Raw genomic sequence first — 19101 nt, 5'->3', positions numbered from 1 at the left:
AGCTATTGGATGGATTGTCTTTTAAACTGGTTAAGACATTCGAGAAGTGTGAGGAAGTGGCTTGTGCTCGAAACATCACAGCATCAAAGTCCCTCTAACGGGTGCTGATGTATTTGTTTCACTATTTGTTTGATTCTGAAAGACATTCATGGTCCCCAGGTGTTTACTGCTAATTATTGGAGGCTTTGAGGTTACTCTCACTTTTCCTCCAGTGCCCCCATGATGTCAAGATTAATCCAAGCACTTGGTTCTTGATCAGAAATTTAACGCAGAAATTCCCAGGATGTCTCCGTGCCTTTCCTCGAGCACCACCCACAGATCAGACTGTCAACTCTGTACACACGATATCTCAAAATAACAACTATTCAATTTGAATGTGGTTTTAAAGTGTTTTTCATTGTCAGGATTTGTTGAAGTGTTCTTCAAATGTTTCTGTGATAATCTGTGTTGGACAAAGGGTTAACGGACCGTGTACTTATGCTGCACCGATCAGAACTAATCAGATGTCAGAACCACCTTCACTAAACTTGTCTCCAAGGTTAAGCCCAAACAGCCGGCAAAGGAAAGTCATTTCAGTCAACTGTCTCCATGATCTCATACCCAGAGGAGGATTGGAATAAATTGAGAGTTTCACCTTCAGACAAAGCTCTTTTTACCACGAACGCCTGGATCAACGCAGCCAAACCCACAGATGGTGCACCAATCTGCCTGTCAATCTCACACACCTCACCATCACTCCTGAAAAAGACCCCAAAACACTTAAACTCCTTCACTTGGGACAGCAACTCAGTCCCCACCAGCAGGAAACAATCCAAGATTAACTGCCAAAGTACCATGAACTCAGAACTGGAGGTGCTAACTCTCATCCGAACCACTTCACCCTCGGCTGCAAACCTCCCCAGTGTGTGCTGGAGGTCGCGGTCCAATGAAACAAGAAAACCACATCATTGGCAAAAACTAGAGATGCAATCCTGGGGTCTCCAAACCAGTATAAGACAGTCAAGTTGGTAATTTCCCATTACAGTACCTGGGAGCACAGTCTCAGCATCCTTGTTTTAAAGATGGGGCTGCAGTCAGCAGTCACTGTCTCTGATTTCCATGAGACAGTGGAACAACGACAGCTCCCAAACTCCCACAACCTCAGGGTGAATCTCTGAAATCCACAAACCTAAATTAACCTAAACTGCAGTTACAAACTGATCGCCAGGCAAATCTCAGCAGCTACTTTCAAATTTCAGTTACAGACTAGCTTTTATAGAAAGGTCATCTACAATCTGCTCAGCAGTGGTAGTGGAGACTTGGCTGATCAGTTTATGGAAGTACACAGACGATAACCCGCCACATTTGCAGCAGTTTGCATTGTCATGCCACACACACACACACACACACACACACACACACACACACACACACACACACACACACACACACACACACACACACACACACACACACACACACACACACATAGTGGTGGTCTGGCCGGGGTAAGCTGCATCTGTTCATATAACACAAAACAGTTGGCAAAGAGGAAGAAACTTGGTTTTTCAGCTGACAAACTAACTCAGAGGGAAATCAGGAGTACTAAACCATGACGTGGGGATTCTGCTCTGGTCCAGTCCCAGACCCTGAGGGGACAAAAATAATGATCAACCTCACAAGCTCATCTGTCTCCTGGAGAAAGTAATCAACATCTCCCCACATAGCCAGACAGTTTTGGAAACTTTTGTGTTCATGTTTGGCTTTAGTCTGCTGGTTAGGTTGTCTGGAGCCAAAATGCATCTGCAGCAAATCAATAGCTTGCTGGGTTGAACATGCTGGACATGCCAGGCCAGGGTTAGTGGTTCCATTTGCCTGTGGAGATCGACACTGCCTCGTTAAGACAAAAGAGCAGTGACTGCTTGAGAAGGGAAACTGAGAAAAATTTCATAAGAATTAGTCACACATCCTGACAAAAGCATTGGGGCATAAGCAGAAACTGTAAGCCTTTACTATCACTTACAGATGAAAGTTGTGTTGATATGGACTTAGACGCCTATACATGGCCTGAAACTAAAAGAATTTTGTGCTGCTTGCCCTGCAGATTACAATAAGGACAACAAGTACCAGAGGAAAGGGTTTCGTTTCCACTGGGACTGCCTCACCCCATGATGTTGTAAGGTGCATTTTATCAGGACGGCCGATCAGACTCATGCAACTGACACAGATCTGACGCTCTCACACCACACATGCCGTCTCTCCTGCTGACGTTTCGTCTCAGCTTCCTCTGATGTAGGTTCTCATTAGAAGGGTTCATGAGCCAAAGCTAAACTTTGCACAGAACTTGCTGAACTTTCAATAACCTTGACATTTTAAGGTGATTAGCATAACACCCCGAGCTGCAACTCTGTATTAGCAAAGTGTGCTAAAGCAGCCACGGGTATTGTTTACGACTGAATCGAGTTTCCCTGTTCCGATGAAAGAGGAAGCTGGATGAAGGGGGCTTCACTCATATTCAAGGGATCAATGGGAGATTTTGTCACTTGTCTACTATGTGACTGAAATGTAGCACATAAACAACACATGACTTTATGACCGCCTTTGGGGCACATTTGACAGTGTTTTGACACATTTATCATGTAAAATGGTGAGCAAACAGCAGGAATATGTTTCTACATATTCTTGTCTTCAACAAGGCTTAGGGTTAAGGTTAAGGTTTGACTGGAATTTCCAGACAGAAAAGGGTTACGAGAGGTGTGGTAAAACCAACTGAATAACTAGTCTCAGAAAATGTAATGAAGACAGGAACACGAGGGTTGAGAGGCACATAATGACTGCATGGAGTTTCCCACTAGCACAGGAAGCGTTATTGTTTGTGGTTGCTAAAAACTAGAAAGATGCTAGAACCAGAAAAGTTCTGTTGAGTCCTGGTGTTTCTCTCCAAGTTTGACTGTAAGTAGCTTCCAAAATGAATTTTTCAAAGATATGACAACATATTCCATTTTTGTTTTCTGTTTTGTGATTTAATGCCTTTGTGTTGATGTTGAAGTGCTTTCTTTATTATTTCTTTATTTATTACTATTTGGATCTAATTTTGGTAGTTTTCAGCCAGCTTATCTAAACCACTTTATTTGGAGGTAAAACTGAAATTCAGGGAGACAAAAATGTTACACACACACACACACATATATAGAGGGGTTTGTTGAAGCCCTGAAGTCCTCATGGAGAGTAGTTGTCACCTTACTCTGAAACATATCTACACACACACACACACACACACACACACACACACACACACACACACACTGTTTGGTTAGTTACTAACTTCTGTTTGCTCTTCCAAATTAAAGTAAACTCTGGGTTTGTCTAAACCAGTCTCACTATCTGGCTGCCTGTTTCTTGACCTGTGAGATGCCCTCTAAAATCTAAGATTTCACTTTTCCATGATTGAACCATTCACTCAAACAGGTATTTTTCTACAATTCAACCTGACATATTGTGCATCTTGGAAAATTTCATTCCCTCGGCTAAAATTTAAAGTAGAGTCAAACAATGCTTGGCTGCACACAGTGTGAAAAACAGTGGATCTAACACAGAGTTTGAAAGGGTTGAATGTACTCTATCAATTTACAGTAGATAATAGAGAGCTGTGGCTCTACTCTGACTCCCGGGATGAACTGTGAATAATTCTGGTTGTCATTTAGCAGACGTGACTCCTATTCAGTGTAATAAAATTTTCATCGATGGTGAATCTCACAGCAGTATGTTTGTGATGACACAGCAGAGCCTTGAAGAAAAAATAGCATCTTTGAAGTTTCTCAACAGAATCACCGATTTGGACTCAGGTCTGACTTCTGGACAGCATCTGTGTCTGTGACAAATCATCATTCATATGCTGATCTTAAGATAAGTAGGAATATCTTTCACAAACAAATCTAATGTCTACCAATTAGTTTTGTAAGTGATTCCTATGGAAGGCCTATGAAAAGATCCACTTTCAAAACTTTGAACCCTGTGATTAAAGCTGAGTCACAGCCAATACTTCACCCCCAGAACACACTCCCAAGTTTTGGTTTCCTGTTCCAAATATGGCCGCCAGATTTCCAAAACCCACAGTGCAACAAAAACGTTTCACAGCTCGTTTTGCTTTTCCAAAAGTCTAAACACTGTAACCTTGGCAGTGTCATACTGTAGCATGAACAATGTATCTGAACTTGCAATGCAGCTGCAGATGGCAGATTAGTCAGAGGGGGACCAGAGCCAAAGGAAGGCCACAGGAAGGTCAAACGACAGCCAAGCCTCACAGAAGATGTTGCATTTTACAAATATTATCACATCCAGCTATAGATTTGTCACTGAGAATTACACATTCTATTAAGATATTACACCTGGACTAGACTAAATTCCTTATTACTATGAACAGAGAAATAAAAAAATGCCAGGGAGCTGTCAAACCTTTGTTTCATCTGGAGACTTTTTGTCTGCTTACTTAGAAGAAAAAACTTCATGCTCTATGTCTGATATGCAGTTCTGGGTATTAAAGAGCGAAGACATAGCTGGCCAGCAGATTTAGCCAAATGACTTCACACCAGAACAGCACAGAACATTAATGTCATGCCTTTGGGTGGGTGGAAGGTTAAAGCCATAACAGCTCCAGACTTTTCTGATTCAACCACTGTGTGTGGCAAGGGGATAAGACTAAATGGAGGGGAGAAAGACCAAAACAATGGGACCTAAGTCAATGTCTAAGGTAAGCATCCTTCTATTTGACTTCAAAGAAATCTCATTTTGGATTATAGCACTTCATGTGTGTTAAATGACCAATCCAACACCTGGAAAATGTAAAAATATTAGTATAAAATGTCGCACATCTATGAAATGCAACATATCCCAGCATGCATTTGCCGTAAGGTTTAGATTATGATCATTTGACTTTTCGCTTCATCGATGTCCAACAGGAAGTTACTCATAATAGCATTTGCTGGCTCAGTAGAACGAGAAGTGTAAAAGGTCAGACTGACTTGACATCAACGATGTCGTAGAGGTTCTTAAGGAAGTCGGAGTCCAGGTGGTTGTGTTCGCCGGTGAGGGTGTGGAAGTACACCATCACATATTCCTTCACTGTGATGTGGTCCATCACATGGATGAAGTACAGCAGGGCCTGCACACACAAACACAGACTGAATCAGGGTGCATACACGTTTATAGTCCTGGATTCGCCACTATTTTTTTAATACACAAGTAAAATTTTATTTTCTGTTGGGTCGAGTTTTAGTATTTCTGGTACATGGTAGTAAGAATTAAGTTTTAAGAGGTACTGAGCAACACAAACAAATGCACACACAAAACACATTGGTACAATTTGCACACGTGTCATGGGCACATGTGAATACAAATGGACACACACACACACACACACACACACACACACACACACACACACACACACACACACACACACACACACACACAAAACAGAGGCACATGCACACGAAACACATGCAGACATGTAAACAACCACACAGCTCAGATTAAAGGTCGGGTGAGTCACTCTGGAGAGGATTGTTGATACTGCTTCTCTCCTTCTTCACAGTGTGATTACACGTTAGCTTGCATGAGAGATTTACCGGCCCTCTCTCCTTCCCTTTGTCCTGTGCACGAGCATGAACGCCACCTGTTGCTGATTGGCTGGAACAGTGTTGTGTGGCTCGGTTTGAGCCACTTTGTTTCCCATTTACAGAGTCAGGGCTGTGTACAAACACCATACACACACACAGGACAGACAGCTAGCAGACTGTGAGGGTGTTTTTTTTGCTGTAATCCGGTTTGGTAATATGTAATCACATTGTGAAGAAGAGGAGATAGCAGTTTCAATCTTTCTCCAGAATGCCTCACCCGTCCTTTAATATAAAGATGAACAAGATGAATATGAGCTCACTGATACACACATGAAGCCAAACCTGACTGTTTATCTTTAAATCACTACTTTGATTCGTTACCTTTTCAAGGTCAATAAGGGTCACTGGGATGTTTCGTCCAACCAGAACCATCACTGTCCTGCCACACATATCCACACCTGGGGACACACACAATATCAAAGGTCAAACACACACACAGGTTCAGACTAGAACACAGGCAGATGAACCACGGCTGGTGATGAGCTTGGTAGCTGCACAGCCTTCATCGTTGCAGTGTTTCAGTGCTGAAATCTCTAAACGCCACCTCTCAGTTCAACACAGAGGGTGCTGGATCTTCTTCACTGGATTTCAGGTTGATGCAGTAGGACTTCCTGTACCTGCTGCTCCTTTTCTTCAGCTATGATCAAGTTGATCATGGCTTGTGGTGACAATGTTCTGTTTAATATTTCTCATAAGTCAAATGCTTGTTTTCTAAAGGGAATCAGTGTTTTAGTACAACGAGATTTAATACACTGACAGATGACTGACAATCTAAATTATAAGTCAATTATAATTATAGCTTACAGTTTCTCAGATTTGAGGACTGCCCCTTTTCACAGTTTTATGTCATTATAAATTGACAATAATAAAAAATCTAAGATGTCAGAGAGAACTTGTAACATACACACACACATATATATACACACACACAAACACACAAACACAGACACACACATACATATATATATATATTTATAGATATATATATATACACACACACACAGACATATATATAGTAGATTACATACATATATATAAATTGTTTTGTTCATTTATCTTGCAAACATTCTCTGGTCTAGTGATTCGTCACTAATGCATTGAAAAATCATTGCTCGATTAATTCATTAGGAAAATAATTGTTAGTTTCAGTCCTGATTTATTTGCAGTAATATGACACAGGCCCTCATTCACTCAGTCATCACTTTTGTTTATTCCAAAATGCCAAAAGGCCTTCTGTGCAAAGTCCTGCAGCTCGCAGCTCATTCTGCCTCTCCAGCATGAATGTTTTGCCTCCCCTTGCAAGTCAAAACCTGCCCCCACAGAGGAAGTGACGACGCTACTTTGGAAAAGACTGAGAAGAGGTCGGCACTACATCGCATGTGTGTCTGATGATCTTGATTTTGTGTTTGTATTCTGCGGCGCATGTGAAATTTTTCTGAGGGCTGTGTTTTGTTAAACCATTTTTTATGCATGTTGTCTGTGTCCAATGGACCCAAGCTGAAACAGAATGCAGTCCTTTCAGTCCTGTTGCGTGGCCATGAAAAGCACACACTTTCTCTTCATGTAAACCAGTAGTATGCCAGTGTATTCAGAGTCTACCAGTGGTAACCATCCCGTATCACCTGACATCAGAATGGAAAACTGATCCTGTGTCCTGTGATGTTGGCTCTTGTAAGAAAAAATCATGTAATCATTTTTTGTCATGTAAAGACACAGCAAAAGAAAAACTGAGGTTTCTAGTTATGATCATCATCACAAGACAGCTAACCACAAGAGGGAACAGAGATCTGCTTTCAGAAAAGCATTCTACTCGAGGCTTTTCTCTTTTTCTAGGTTTGTTTGCAAAATTAAACTTAGTAAAATTGTTTCTATGCTGTTTATTGTTTCATTTCAGTTAGAACAGAGCGGGGTCAGTAAGTTCATACAGGTTTAAAAATTTCCCTGGTGTGAGAAAGTAGGTTATTCAAAGACATGGAAGTTTTCAAATATCATTCTAAATCTGATGGTGACCATCACCAAGTCAAATAACAACAGGGCTAAACTGTATAATAACATTGCCTCCTACTGGTAATGAGAGTGAACTGCGCCTCATAAGAGCTGAAACTGGGAAACTGTAGCCCATCAGAGCTGAGGGGAAAGCAAAAAGACGGATCACTCGTAACACACACGCCCATGCACGCAACTTGCACACAACACACCCTTGGATAAACAGCCTTTTGTTTCTGTTTTGTTTTAATGTATTACAGAGGCGACACATTCACACTGAAAAAAATTTAGGATCCAGTATAAGACTCCTCTCCCTCTGTTTCTCACACTCATTCACACATACCAGTTTGGTATAAGGCTTTCAGTGCGGCGATGTCGGACAGATCCTCTGCTCTCGCACGACACAGCCAGCGATTGTAACTGCAGGAGATAAACACACACACACACACACACAAATGGCTTTAATTTATGGTTCACAGCATATAGTACAGATTGGACCGCTGCCTCGTCATCCCTATTATGTAACAATATAAAATATGAAAGTTTATCTTGTAAAATTTAAAAGCAGGAGGGCCACAACCCTCTTTTAAGGCAACCTCTGCTGTTACACCTGTGATTTTCCTCATGTTTCCTGTTTGTCCCTACTGTCAACCACCCAATAAAAGTGCAGTGCTGGTGTTGCTAGTGCTAATGCTAATGTTGTTAATGCATGTCAAAGTTGCTGTTGTGTTATTTTAGAAGTTGGCTGGACTCTTACTTCCGCTGGTGTTGTTTCTGCATGGCTGCCTCGGACATCTGGCCCTGAAGGATCTGTTTCCGCTGTTTGTCCACGTCACCCTCCATCCGGGCGAACGCGTGATTCCCCACCTGACCCAGATCTGACTCCAGGCTATCCTCTTCAGAATCATCTGTGTAAACAAACAAACAGATGATAACTAGTTATTTACTGTAATTTACCTTACAAGCTATAATGGATTCCTTCTGGCAGTGGTAACATACATAAGAATTATGGTAAAGATAAATGCACATAGGACACATATTGCAGCATATTCAGCTTTGGGGCATATTCAGTAAAACACATTCATGCTTCCACATGCAAAACACACTCATGAGAACCTAAGTAAACTTCTTTCAGAATGGAAGTGGTAAATAATCCTGGCTCTTTCTTCATTTTGATCTTTGATATGATCATTTTTCTGTGTATTTGCATTGAAGTGACTGCTTCCTTGTCTAACTTTATTTCACACTTATTTGTGTGTCTTTGGGAAAAAGCTGCCAGCGAGGTCATGAACTCAGACGACAGAATGGATTTTTTGTTATTCTACAACCACATGTAAGGTCACATGCATGTCCATGCACTTTAACTACATCCAAATGGACATGTGTGTGTCTGTCAGTGTGTATACACCAGCATGTTGTTATTGGCGCTCTGCTTGCTTTGGATCAACACCGCTAAGCCACATCTCGCCCCTTTGAAGCGTTCCGCCAGCAGACTGGAGCTGGGCTGGAGGTCAATGGAGGCAACAGGCTCAATGCAGAAACCACAGACACTTCCTAACGCATGGGCTGGTGCTACTTTCACAATCCTCTTCACCAGAAACAAACATTTAGACAAAGTGCAAGCAAAAGCTTAGGTTGCTAAATTTAAGAGGTCATACAAAATACAGTTTATATGAATACTGAAGGACTAACAGGAAGTTTGAACTGAAGCTTCCAATAGTACAAATGTCTTCTATTCAAAGCAACAGAGTCATCTAGTGTTCCTACTGTCATACATATGTAACATAAAAGCTCAACATATAGATGGAGGAAAAATGAAAGTCAAGACATAACAGTAATTTGTTGGGTCACACAGAGCCTCCAGAACAGCCTCAATGTGTCTTGGTATAGCTTCTACAAGTTTCTGCAGCTCTACTGGATAGATCGTCCCTTGTTTGGTACCGGCATGTTGAACATCTCTAACTATCATTTAGGAGCGTGTGAGTAGCCAAAGGGTTTAATAGGCTGACCGTGACATTGTGAAATTCCCAGTGAGCCTTTCTCTATGTGTCTCTCTCCCCTAGTTTCCTGTCAGATCTACTGTACACCCTCTAATTAAGTAAGGAAATGTCAGGGGAAAAGTCTTTCATTTAGAACATCAAGACAGTCAGTGGAGGATGGAGAAATCGCGGTGGGCCTGTATTGTTCCGGGATGATTAATGTGGGCTGACTCCAGTACGGATTGAGCTAATGAAATTGACCATTGACAGTCTTGGAGTCCTTTTACAAACGCAAACATTCTCACTTTGTTAATAGCCAGCTCACCCCTTTGATCCGTCACATGAGCAGACATCTGAAAGAGGAGGGCATCACTTGTGGTTTCAGTGTCCAGTACTTTCACAATTTCTGCACTGATTCTTCGCTTTTAACATCTACAGAGGAAACCTCCCTCATATGACTTGACTTAATAGATGTAAATGATTTCTGTCTCCTGTCTAAAAAGCCCTTTAAATAAGATGGAAATCACTTCATACCCAATGTTCTGATTAAGATTCTCCTCTGAAGCTCATCAAGACTCCAATGGGCTTTTTTTTACTTTCTGTACTTTAACCTGTTTGATGGTACACGCTCATATCACTTCTCTCTTCATTTATTCAGATTTCTACCCTCTATTTCTTTTCTATAAAATCTATGAAAAACCTTGCACCACCGTCCTTGCTGAACAGAACTAATTACAAAAATGTCTTGTGAACAAAAAGACTAAAATTTAAATTAATGCAATTAAATGGAATTAAAACATTGTGTCCTAAAACAACCTGTGAGTTCAGAACAACCGAAAGACGCCTGCTCTGTGTTAGCCAGGCATGCCGGTCGCAGACTGAAGCGCTTCGTCATGTGCAGATGAGCGTGTATGGAAAACATCCTCCAGTGAGGCACGGCCGGCTGGATGAGAGAGAGAGTGCTGGTGTGGGCTAAAGGATCCAGGAAGCCAGATGGTCCACTGACCCGCTTACACAATATGGTGCTACACTGCTCCTCCATGTCCTCTGACTGACTCACTGACTGACTGAGCTCTAACACATCCTCATCAAAATTGCGGTCTTGTCTTCATCTTTGGGCTATATTTGATGTTTTGGCTGACAGTTTGTCTTGTCTGACTGGTTGATTTTGGCACTGGATGGGTGATTGACAGGTTGGCTGTTGGCTGACTGACTGTGTGGTTTGTTGACTGACTTGCTGGTGAACTGACAGGCTGACTGACAAGCAGCTGAATGGGTACTTTGCCAAATGTTTGACTGACTCACTACTTGGCTGATGGATTGAGTGACTAACTGACCAGCTGGATAACTCTGAACCCAGAGAGAGAGAGCATAGACTGTCCACTCTGACCGAACAAAGCTGAAGGTAACTTGTTTGAATTTTTTCCAAATTAAAAACAGAAACAAGGTCAACAGGAAAAGCTTCACCTTATTAATCCAATAAAACTGATGCTCTGTCTTTATTGTTCACTTGACACCTCAGTTAACTTTGAAGTGCCGAAAAACCTGCAATAAAAGCCCTCATCTGTCTGAAGTCAAAATAAAAGCACAGGGGAAAAAAAAACAAACGGAAACGGACAGAAATGGAAAGGAATCAAACATTAAACTGTGCCTTGTGTGTTTATTTTGCTGACTCAAACAGCCATAAAGGCACATCAATTGATCTTGGACTATTGTTCATTGGCATGAAAAGAGTCAGGCTCCAAAATTAAAAATCACCCAGTTGAAATAGATTGCTGACATGAAAAGTGCAGAACACGACCAGTAAAGACTTGAGTTGAAATTGTGTACCTTCCAGGGTGCCTGGTTTCTCGGCGATGCGGATCTGTCTCTCTGGGACGACCGGTTCACCCTCAGAGTTGCCGATGTCAGCTGGGATGAGAGGCAGGCAGGCCTTCTCCTCTTCCTCAGAGCGAGGGTAGTACAGAGGCAGCAACTTCTTGTACGCCGGCTATAACAAAAAAAACACACACACACACACACATATATATATCTCTACGTATATCAGTATAAAAATATAAGTACAGACATATTAGACAGCACCGCAGCATAAGGAGACTGATCTAACCAGCTAACCTTCTGAGCTGGCCTACAGCGAGGCAATAAAAATGTCAGTATGCATCAACCCAAGTGCTTTTCTGATGGTCAAACACTGTCTGAAACCCCTCCCTCCAAAATGACTGTAACCTTTTCATGCAGCCAGGTGAACTTTGACCTCTCTTAAGTTCCTCATTCTTTACACAACTGCTTCTGTCACTTTTTGTTTGTACGATGAATGCTTGAGAGGAAATACAATCCAAAGGTGTACTCCGTTATCTCCGTCTGAATGAACGAATGAATGAATGACAGTCTCACTCGTTCCATGAGACAGGCTTTCGTCCGGCCTTTGAGTGAGGCCATTCGGAATTAATGTGGTTTGATGGCAGGTCATGTGAACTCAATTGCTTTGAGTGTATTGGCACCTTAATGCTGTCTCAATTAAGGGGCTGCACCGTCTGAAGAACGCAGTCCAGAAACGTGGGTCCTTCAGAAGACCCAAAGGCCAGGCTGAAACTAATGGTGCATTTGGGTGCTTCTCATCAACTAAGAAATTTCAGTGTTTTTCATCAGGAGGATACTCATTTTTTAAATTTTATTTTATGGAATGTGTCGCTGGCATTAATTAACCTCTTAGTGGCCGGTGGGGGTGAGAAAAAAAATCTTTTCACAGCAGGTTCAGCTGACACTGGTGAACTAACTGCTGGTCCACATTAACCTGAACACGAGCGAATAAATTCCTGTCAAGTTGGCTTTTGTGTGAATACACTTTACAGTGACGATTGGAGTTGAAGGAACTGGCTCAGACTAAAGTCATACAAACCTCCTCTGCGTCCGACACTGCGAACACCACCGCCTCTATGCTGTTTCCATGATTCTCCAGGAACCTGCGCACTGTTCCTATAAAAACACGAACACACACTCACATTATCTTATATATTAAGACAAGTCACAGACCTAACGGTTAAATCAATTAGAAATTTTGATTGATCAACTATAAATTATGAAATGTAAAAAAGTAGTGAAAAATGTTTATTACAACCCGCAAACAACAGATCCACACATTGATGAAGATCAACAGTTATTAAGTGGCATAAACAATTAATTGATTATGAGAATTTAGGTAAATCAACTAATCAACTGTCAGCGTTACCTGGACAAATACTTTGGAAACTGGCAAAGTGATAAAGACATATGTGTTTACTTGTGTATTGTGTGTCTAATCCAACAGTCCTGCAATACCTCCTCCCTTTATCCCGGTGATAACGCTCAGTTGTGTTAGAGCTGTTTCAGAGGTGATTTTTGGAGGCTTGTGGTGCACTTAAATTATATTGCATTATAGTGAGAGGTGTTTTGACTTTTTAAAGAAGCAGCCCCTAATTATGTACTGACTTATTGTTTATGTGCCACGATGCATCACCTCTGCATCTGAAATATGGATGTTTTAGTTGTAGCTATCAGGCCATTGTGTATGCTTAAGTGACCATCCTTGTACCTCACTGATAAAAAGCTGTGTGTGTGTCTTTGTTCACGTCTTACTGAAAGCGATGTGCGTAGCGTCCTCCAGTGGGTAACCTCTTTTGGTCGTGCTCACCACACAGAAGCCAAGAGATGCCATCGACTGCTCTCTGAGGCGACAAGAAAAACAATCTCACGTACTGTGCACCACATCTGCCGTCCACACCAGCAGCTGGTTACATGGTTTCCACTCACTCACACACACACACATGTATGCACACACACTTTGTATATTTTAGTATCAACACATTTCACATTATCCTTTTATTCTGTGTGTATAAATATGTTCAATTAATTTAATGTTGAATAAATAAAGAATATATTTAGATTTTTTGCTTCAACGTCTACTGAAAACCACTGTGGCCACTTTCTAGACCAGATGCAGATCTTCAGTATTAACCAAACAGACAGGCATAACATCACAGAAACATCCACCTCATGAAGTAAACACGAGATACAAACAACCAGTCATGGTTGGCTGAGAGGCTTCGGTAGCTTTTATGATGTGGTCTGAACTTTTACACTGAGTTAATATATTTGGCTAGTTTCAGGTTCTACCATGGACCCCAGAGACAGATGGATTTTAGTCCTGCAGCCTTGCATTGAAAAACTGGGAAGCTCTGAGTGGCTTTCATTAAATCATTGTTTATTTACACCCCGAGGCACAAATGTTGTTTATCAAACAAAATCTTATGTGACAGGAAAAATGAAAAAAAATCTGAAATCTGTCTCTCCAGGAAATGCATGTGTTGCACCTCATTGATTACATTAACAGTGGTTAAAGATGGACTCAGGGGCTAACTGAGTGATGGTTTATCTGATGGTCCTTACGCAGCTAGCTGCATGATGTTCCTGTAGCAGCTGTACAGCGAGCTCTCCGCCGCTGTCCTGTACTTGGCTTTGTATTTTGGTCCCACCGTGTGGATGATGAACCGCGCCGCCAGGTTGAAGCCTTTGGTCAGCTTTGCCTCCCCCGTCCGACATCCTGCACACAAACATGCAAATAAAACTGATTCACCATTTAGTATGATGTTGATAGACAAAAAAAAAAAAAAAGGTTATGACTATAATGGCTGTAGACCAAACATCGACTCCTCTACGTCATAGCCTGGTGGTAAGGCCTCTACAACTGCGCCAAAATAAATTCCTGATTTCCTTTCTTCCCTGTTTGAATTTTCAAGTATGGAAGCTGGCTTTTACAGCTTCAGGTTGCAGATATTCTTCAGGTTTGAATGCCATTTACTTGCCTTTAAGCATGAGTATTTCTTGCATGTTGCCACCCCAATATCATTTTGGTGAATGACAAGGCATTGATGCTAAGCCCAATAAGATATATAACAGCAGCTGCTGTAATTAGTAATGCTTTGAACACCACAAACACATTTTTTCACCTCTTTGTAATTGGGTGGCAGCAGAACCCAAATATCTCATAGCACTCTCTCCAAAGCTGCAGAGTCTTTGTAGAGCTGCACTGTTATGACCCTTTATATTAGATTCAGCTGATCATCATGTGCACGGTTGTGTAAAACCATCACAGAATTCACATTCATTTCTTCTGCTCCCCCACTGACATTTATGCTTTCTGCCTCCAGACTTGAGCCCGCAGCATCACTGAGCAGGCAAGGCTGAGGTCGAACTTTTCTCGGGAGCAGGAGCTCATGTTTCCAGCTTCTCCCTCAGCTCTACCTTTAAGTTTGAGCAGCTCGTCTCGCAGCTCAGGCCCCGCCAGCTGATGGATGCTGTCAGACACCGGGTTCTTGTCGTTTAGTGACTCGTTGCTGGTGTTCACGATGAAGGTGCAGTTCAGTAGGGCCACATCACCAGCACTGTGGAGGGAAGAAAGACACACACCTCTAATTACAACTATCCTTTATTTTTCTCATTATTTTAATGAATCTCAAACAGACACCAAATTATTTAATGTCATACTTTTGTCTGAGGTTCCTCGTGTTATATTGCTACTGATGTGCACTCTCAAATTGCTTCAGCCAATAGTTCTCTAGCAATTATTCTCTAAATCTCTGTCATACCTTCTTGAGACTAACATTTATTGCAGTGAATCTTCAAATATAAGCACAAGGCTCACTCCAAGTTCTATTTTACTTCAGTACACTGGAAAAGTGATAGTGAGCACATACAAAACCATTAGTCAGGTAAAAAGCTTATTTTAAGTAATTTCTACACCCTGAAGCTCTGCAGGGTTCAATGAGGAACTGCTTGTGTTGAAAGCATTTGGTCACAGGACAGACTCTGCCTCCAGGGCCGCTTTATGTTCACATGACCCCTCTTAGGTTAATGAAAAAAAATGAGTCACTCTTACAGAGAAATAGAGCTTGTTGGCAGTTGCAGACTCTCAGATCCTCTTTTACTGAGTCTTACCTTCATCTGTCTAAATCTTTAAGGTTAGAAATTTGTAAGTAATTGGCCGAACAAGCAGCTTTATTTTCACTAGATTATGTCAACATTCATCAAATTCTTTGCATGCCAGTGTGTGACTCACAGTGAGGGGTGTGGCATAATGAGCTGTTCGTGACAACAGTGGCATCATTTCTAATGTGCTAAACATTGTGACATGTTGGCATATTTATGTCACAACTAGCACAGCAACAAGCCTGTCTGAAAGAGAAAATAACACTGCTGCCGGCTCTGCTGTGTTTGGTAGTAAGAGGTCAACCCTTCCACCATCCCTGGCCAAATGTGAGCAGTAAGACGATTTAAGAAGACGGGAAGAGCAAAAGCCGAAGACAGCCAAGTTTAATAATATAATAAATCAATAATACAATTCATCATTTGTATTGAGTTCATTAATTTCCATTAAAATCATTGCAAAAATTCCCTGTCAAACCATGATACATGTTTTTGGCAATATCACCTAGTTACAGCAGTGACTGATGTTTGTTTGTGGGATAGGTATAGGATATTACTGTAAATCATCACCGTTTCAGCTTTCTACCATCATCCTCGAGAGAACTGGTTCTCAACCACAGGTTACAAGGTACAGTCGAAGGTGGAAGTTTCCACACACCTTAGCCAAATACATTTGATTTGCTTCCACAGGTTTTCATAATTCCTAACATTTAATTCTTGTAAACATTCCCTGTCTTAGGTCAGTTAGGATCACTACTTCATTTTAACAATGTGAAATAGCAGAGTAATTCATTTCATATTGTATTTCTGTCATCACATTCCCAGTGGGTCAGAAGTTTACATACACTTAAGTAGAACATGATAGTATTGTTCTACCTGCATTTGTGAGTGGATGAAAGGTCAAAACACGATTAAAAAGAACTTGTCTTGAGGATTAGGCATTATTCAGTTTATTCTAACCCACTGGAATTGTGATATAATGAATTATAAGTGAAATAATCTGTCTGTCAATAATAGTTGGAAAAAATACTTGTGTCATGCACAAAGTCCACTTTGCAAAAGTATTGTGTAACATGAAATCTGTGTGTTCAAGCAGTTTAAAGGGAGTTTTAATGACTTAAACCAGAGTGTATGTAAACTTCCAACTGTTAATCTGAGGAGCAGTAAAATGATGAAATGTTCGGGTCAATAAAATCCAGTTTGTTTTGGTAAGAGGCTGAAAGGTGCCACTGCTGGCGGGTCACTTCCTGGAGCTCTGCTCATGTTAGCGCAGCAGGAATGTGCTTGCTCCTGATGTTGGAGCAGGGCAGCAGCGCTTCAACAACAAGGCTCTCACAGAGAAGCCGCTGCCAAGTCAGGCTGCGGACGGTCATGTGTTCCTCCACAAAGAGGATTTATGAGGTGATCCGGACTCTGAACTGGTCTGGGTGAGCATGTGGAGTGACGCAGGCAGCTTTCACACTGCAGACACAAAACCGCTACAAATACCTGATGAATCTGTAGGATGTTAATCACATGTGATAGTAATAGTATTTAATAATAGTCTACTAACTGACAGCAATGACCAAAACACATGCATACGTAGATTAACAGTAAACACTGTCACAGAGACTCCTACACTGTCTTCGTCTTCACTTCACAGCAAACTGTCAAAACTGTGCCTTTTTCTCTGGTGATGGGGCATAGTATTTACAACACTTCCCTTCACAACACAGTAACCCACAATCTTTCATGCAAGCTGCATGTTGGATTGGATATATTGGATCAGGTTTCGGAGCATTTTGATGCTGCAGTGTGAACATGGAAGAGTGGCTCAGATCAAATGTGATATTTGACATGTGGCGGTCTGAAGTTATCCATAGTCTACTGAGCTGAGATGAAAAAGTAAAAAAACAAACAACAGACAAATTCAGTCAAATCAGAGGAACATCGATGTCATTTTCAATTTCTGGGTCCTTTTATTTTGGAAGAGATCAATCAACTACAGACAGGTTGAACTGAGAGGAACCACCACACCACATAATGATAACATAGCAAACATTAGGCTTTAAGGCTGAAATACAGAGAACTAAGAAGTCCAGTTGCTTTTGACTCATGGCTGCCACGTAACCTAAGAATATTCCCAGATACGCTCTTCGTGAACGCTAACTGGTCTCAGTGATGGGCCTTTTCACAGGCAGGTAACGGGTGCGATGGGTGCAAATCTAATTTTAACACATGGAATTCACGCTGTAAAGGATGACTAAACGGGTTTGACCCTGAGAGTATGAGTCAGATCAGACTTCTGATGTAGGAATCCCATAACTCTACAAGATGGAGGGAAACAGGCCAAAACATGAACATGTAGGCCCAAACGCAACAGAACAAACTGGTTTAATTCATGCCAAATTGAGAACAGTTATGGTGATGAAGTTAAGTTTTGGGCAAAACTCTGAATCAGCATTTCAATTTTAACACACACCTAAACTTTCCACAAGAGCCCAGACTGATGAAATTTAGCTTTTGCTGGCAGTTTTCAGCAGAGTAACTCGGGGAAAGATTCAGCCTTTTAATAAAAAACATATCTTCATGGTTGAATAAATACAAAAATTATGCAAAGATCTGTGTTTCCATAGTTCATCACATCAGAAATCCAAAATGATATCCAAGACAACTGATCTACGAGCTCCATGTTTTGGCTAACCGACACGTTGGTCAAGCCTGTTCTACACTGTGTGTGTTATTTTTCTGAGCCAAAGCAGAAACACACACATTTCGGCCTGTTGAAACCAGGTTGAAACATTAGAACTCAAGCTCTGGTGATTCATATGTTGGATCTTCATTTAAAAGATTATATGATCCTCTCCTGATGGAGAAAATCTACTACAGTCTGACTTTATTTAGTCGTTTCCAAATGTAGGAGGCAAACTCTGAAAAACAAGACAGATAACCTCAAACCGAGGCTGACAGTAAGAGCTCCTGAAAATGTGACAATTCAAAGAGAGGACAGTTTCACCCAACGGCCACAAAGTGAAGAAATAACGTGAGTCACTCACAAGAGGATGATCTTGCGGTTGATGTCTGGTCTGAAGGGGAAAGGCGAGGGGAAGTCCTGCTGGCTGAGCAGGCTGTCGCTCGGGTCCAGCGGCGGCTCCTCACCATCCTCACCCAGCTGCTGCTGCCACGTGGGGAGAGTCTGGATGTCCACGAACTGGGAGCGAGCACCCAGAGGATCCATCCCCTCTGGCACTGCAGGCTGACGCTGGATCTCCAAGCAGGTCCACTGCAAACGTGGGGGGGGGTGTGAAGTCAGTATCATTCACATCTACTTTAATTTGATTTTCATGGTTGATTTAGCTGCTGATTCTTTTCTCGTTTAGCCGAGTGATCAGTCCCCTCCACCAGAACTAATTCCATCATACTTCACTCCATGATTTCCCACTTTTCGCAGACTGCCTGCTGACCCTTCAGACTGCAGCATGTCTTGTAGGCACATTGCTGCATTGGTCTACTTCCAGCTGCCTCTTCTCTGGATAAAG

At 41.7% G+C, this 19101-nt stretch overlaps 1 protein-coding gene across 1 annotated transcript in view; it reads right to left on the bottom strand.

Moving 5' to 3' along the window:
* The window catches only part of gdap2 (ganglioside induced differentiation associated protein 2), a 31484-nt gene that overhangs the window by 10456 nt on the left and 1927 nt on the right, over window positions 1–19101 (bottom strand). The window contains exons 2-11 of the mRNA XM_041950606.1: window positions 18619–18845; window positions 14903–15042; window positions 14048–14201; window positions 13238–13326; window positions 12522–12598; window positions 11453–11612; window positions 8401–8551; window positions 7987–8063; window positions 5979–6055; window positions 5001–5140 (exon numbers count right to left, since the gene is read on the bottom strand). Coding sequence (XP_041806540.1) covers window positions 5001–5140; window positions 5979–6055; window positions 7987–8063; window positions 8401–8551; window positions 11453–11612; window positions 12522–12598; window positions 13238–13326; window positions 14048–14201; window positions 14903–15042; window positions 18619–18800 — 1247 coding nt within the window. The 5' untranslated portion in view covers window positions 18801–18845. The remainder of the gene's footprint in view (window positions 1–5000; window positions 5141–5978; window positions 6056–7986; window positions 8064–8400; window positions 8552–11452; window positions 11613–12521; window positions 12599–13237; window positions 13327–14047; window positions 14202–14902; window positions 15043–18618; window positions 18846–19101) is intronic.

The sequence above is a fragment of the Chelmon rostratus genome, chromosome 13 (assembly GCF_017976325.1).
Source record: "Chelmon rostratus isolate fCheRos1 chromosome 13, fCheRos1.pri, whole genome shotgun sequence".
Classification (NCBI taxonomy): Eukaryota; Metazoa; Chordata; class Actinopteri; order Chaetodontiformes; family Chaetodontidae; genus Chelmon; species Chelmon rostratus.
The sequence above is the reverse complement of the archived record's forward strand: the minus strand, read 5'-3'. Positions and strand labels throughout refer to the sequence as shown.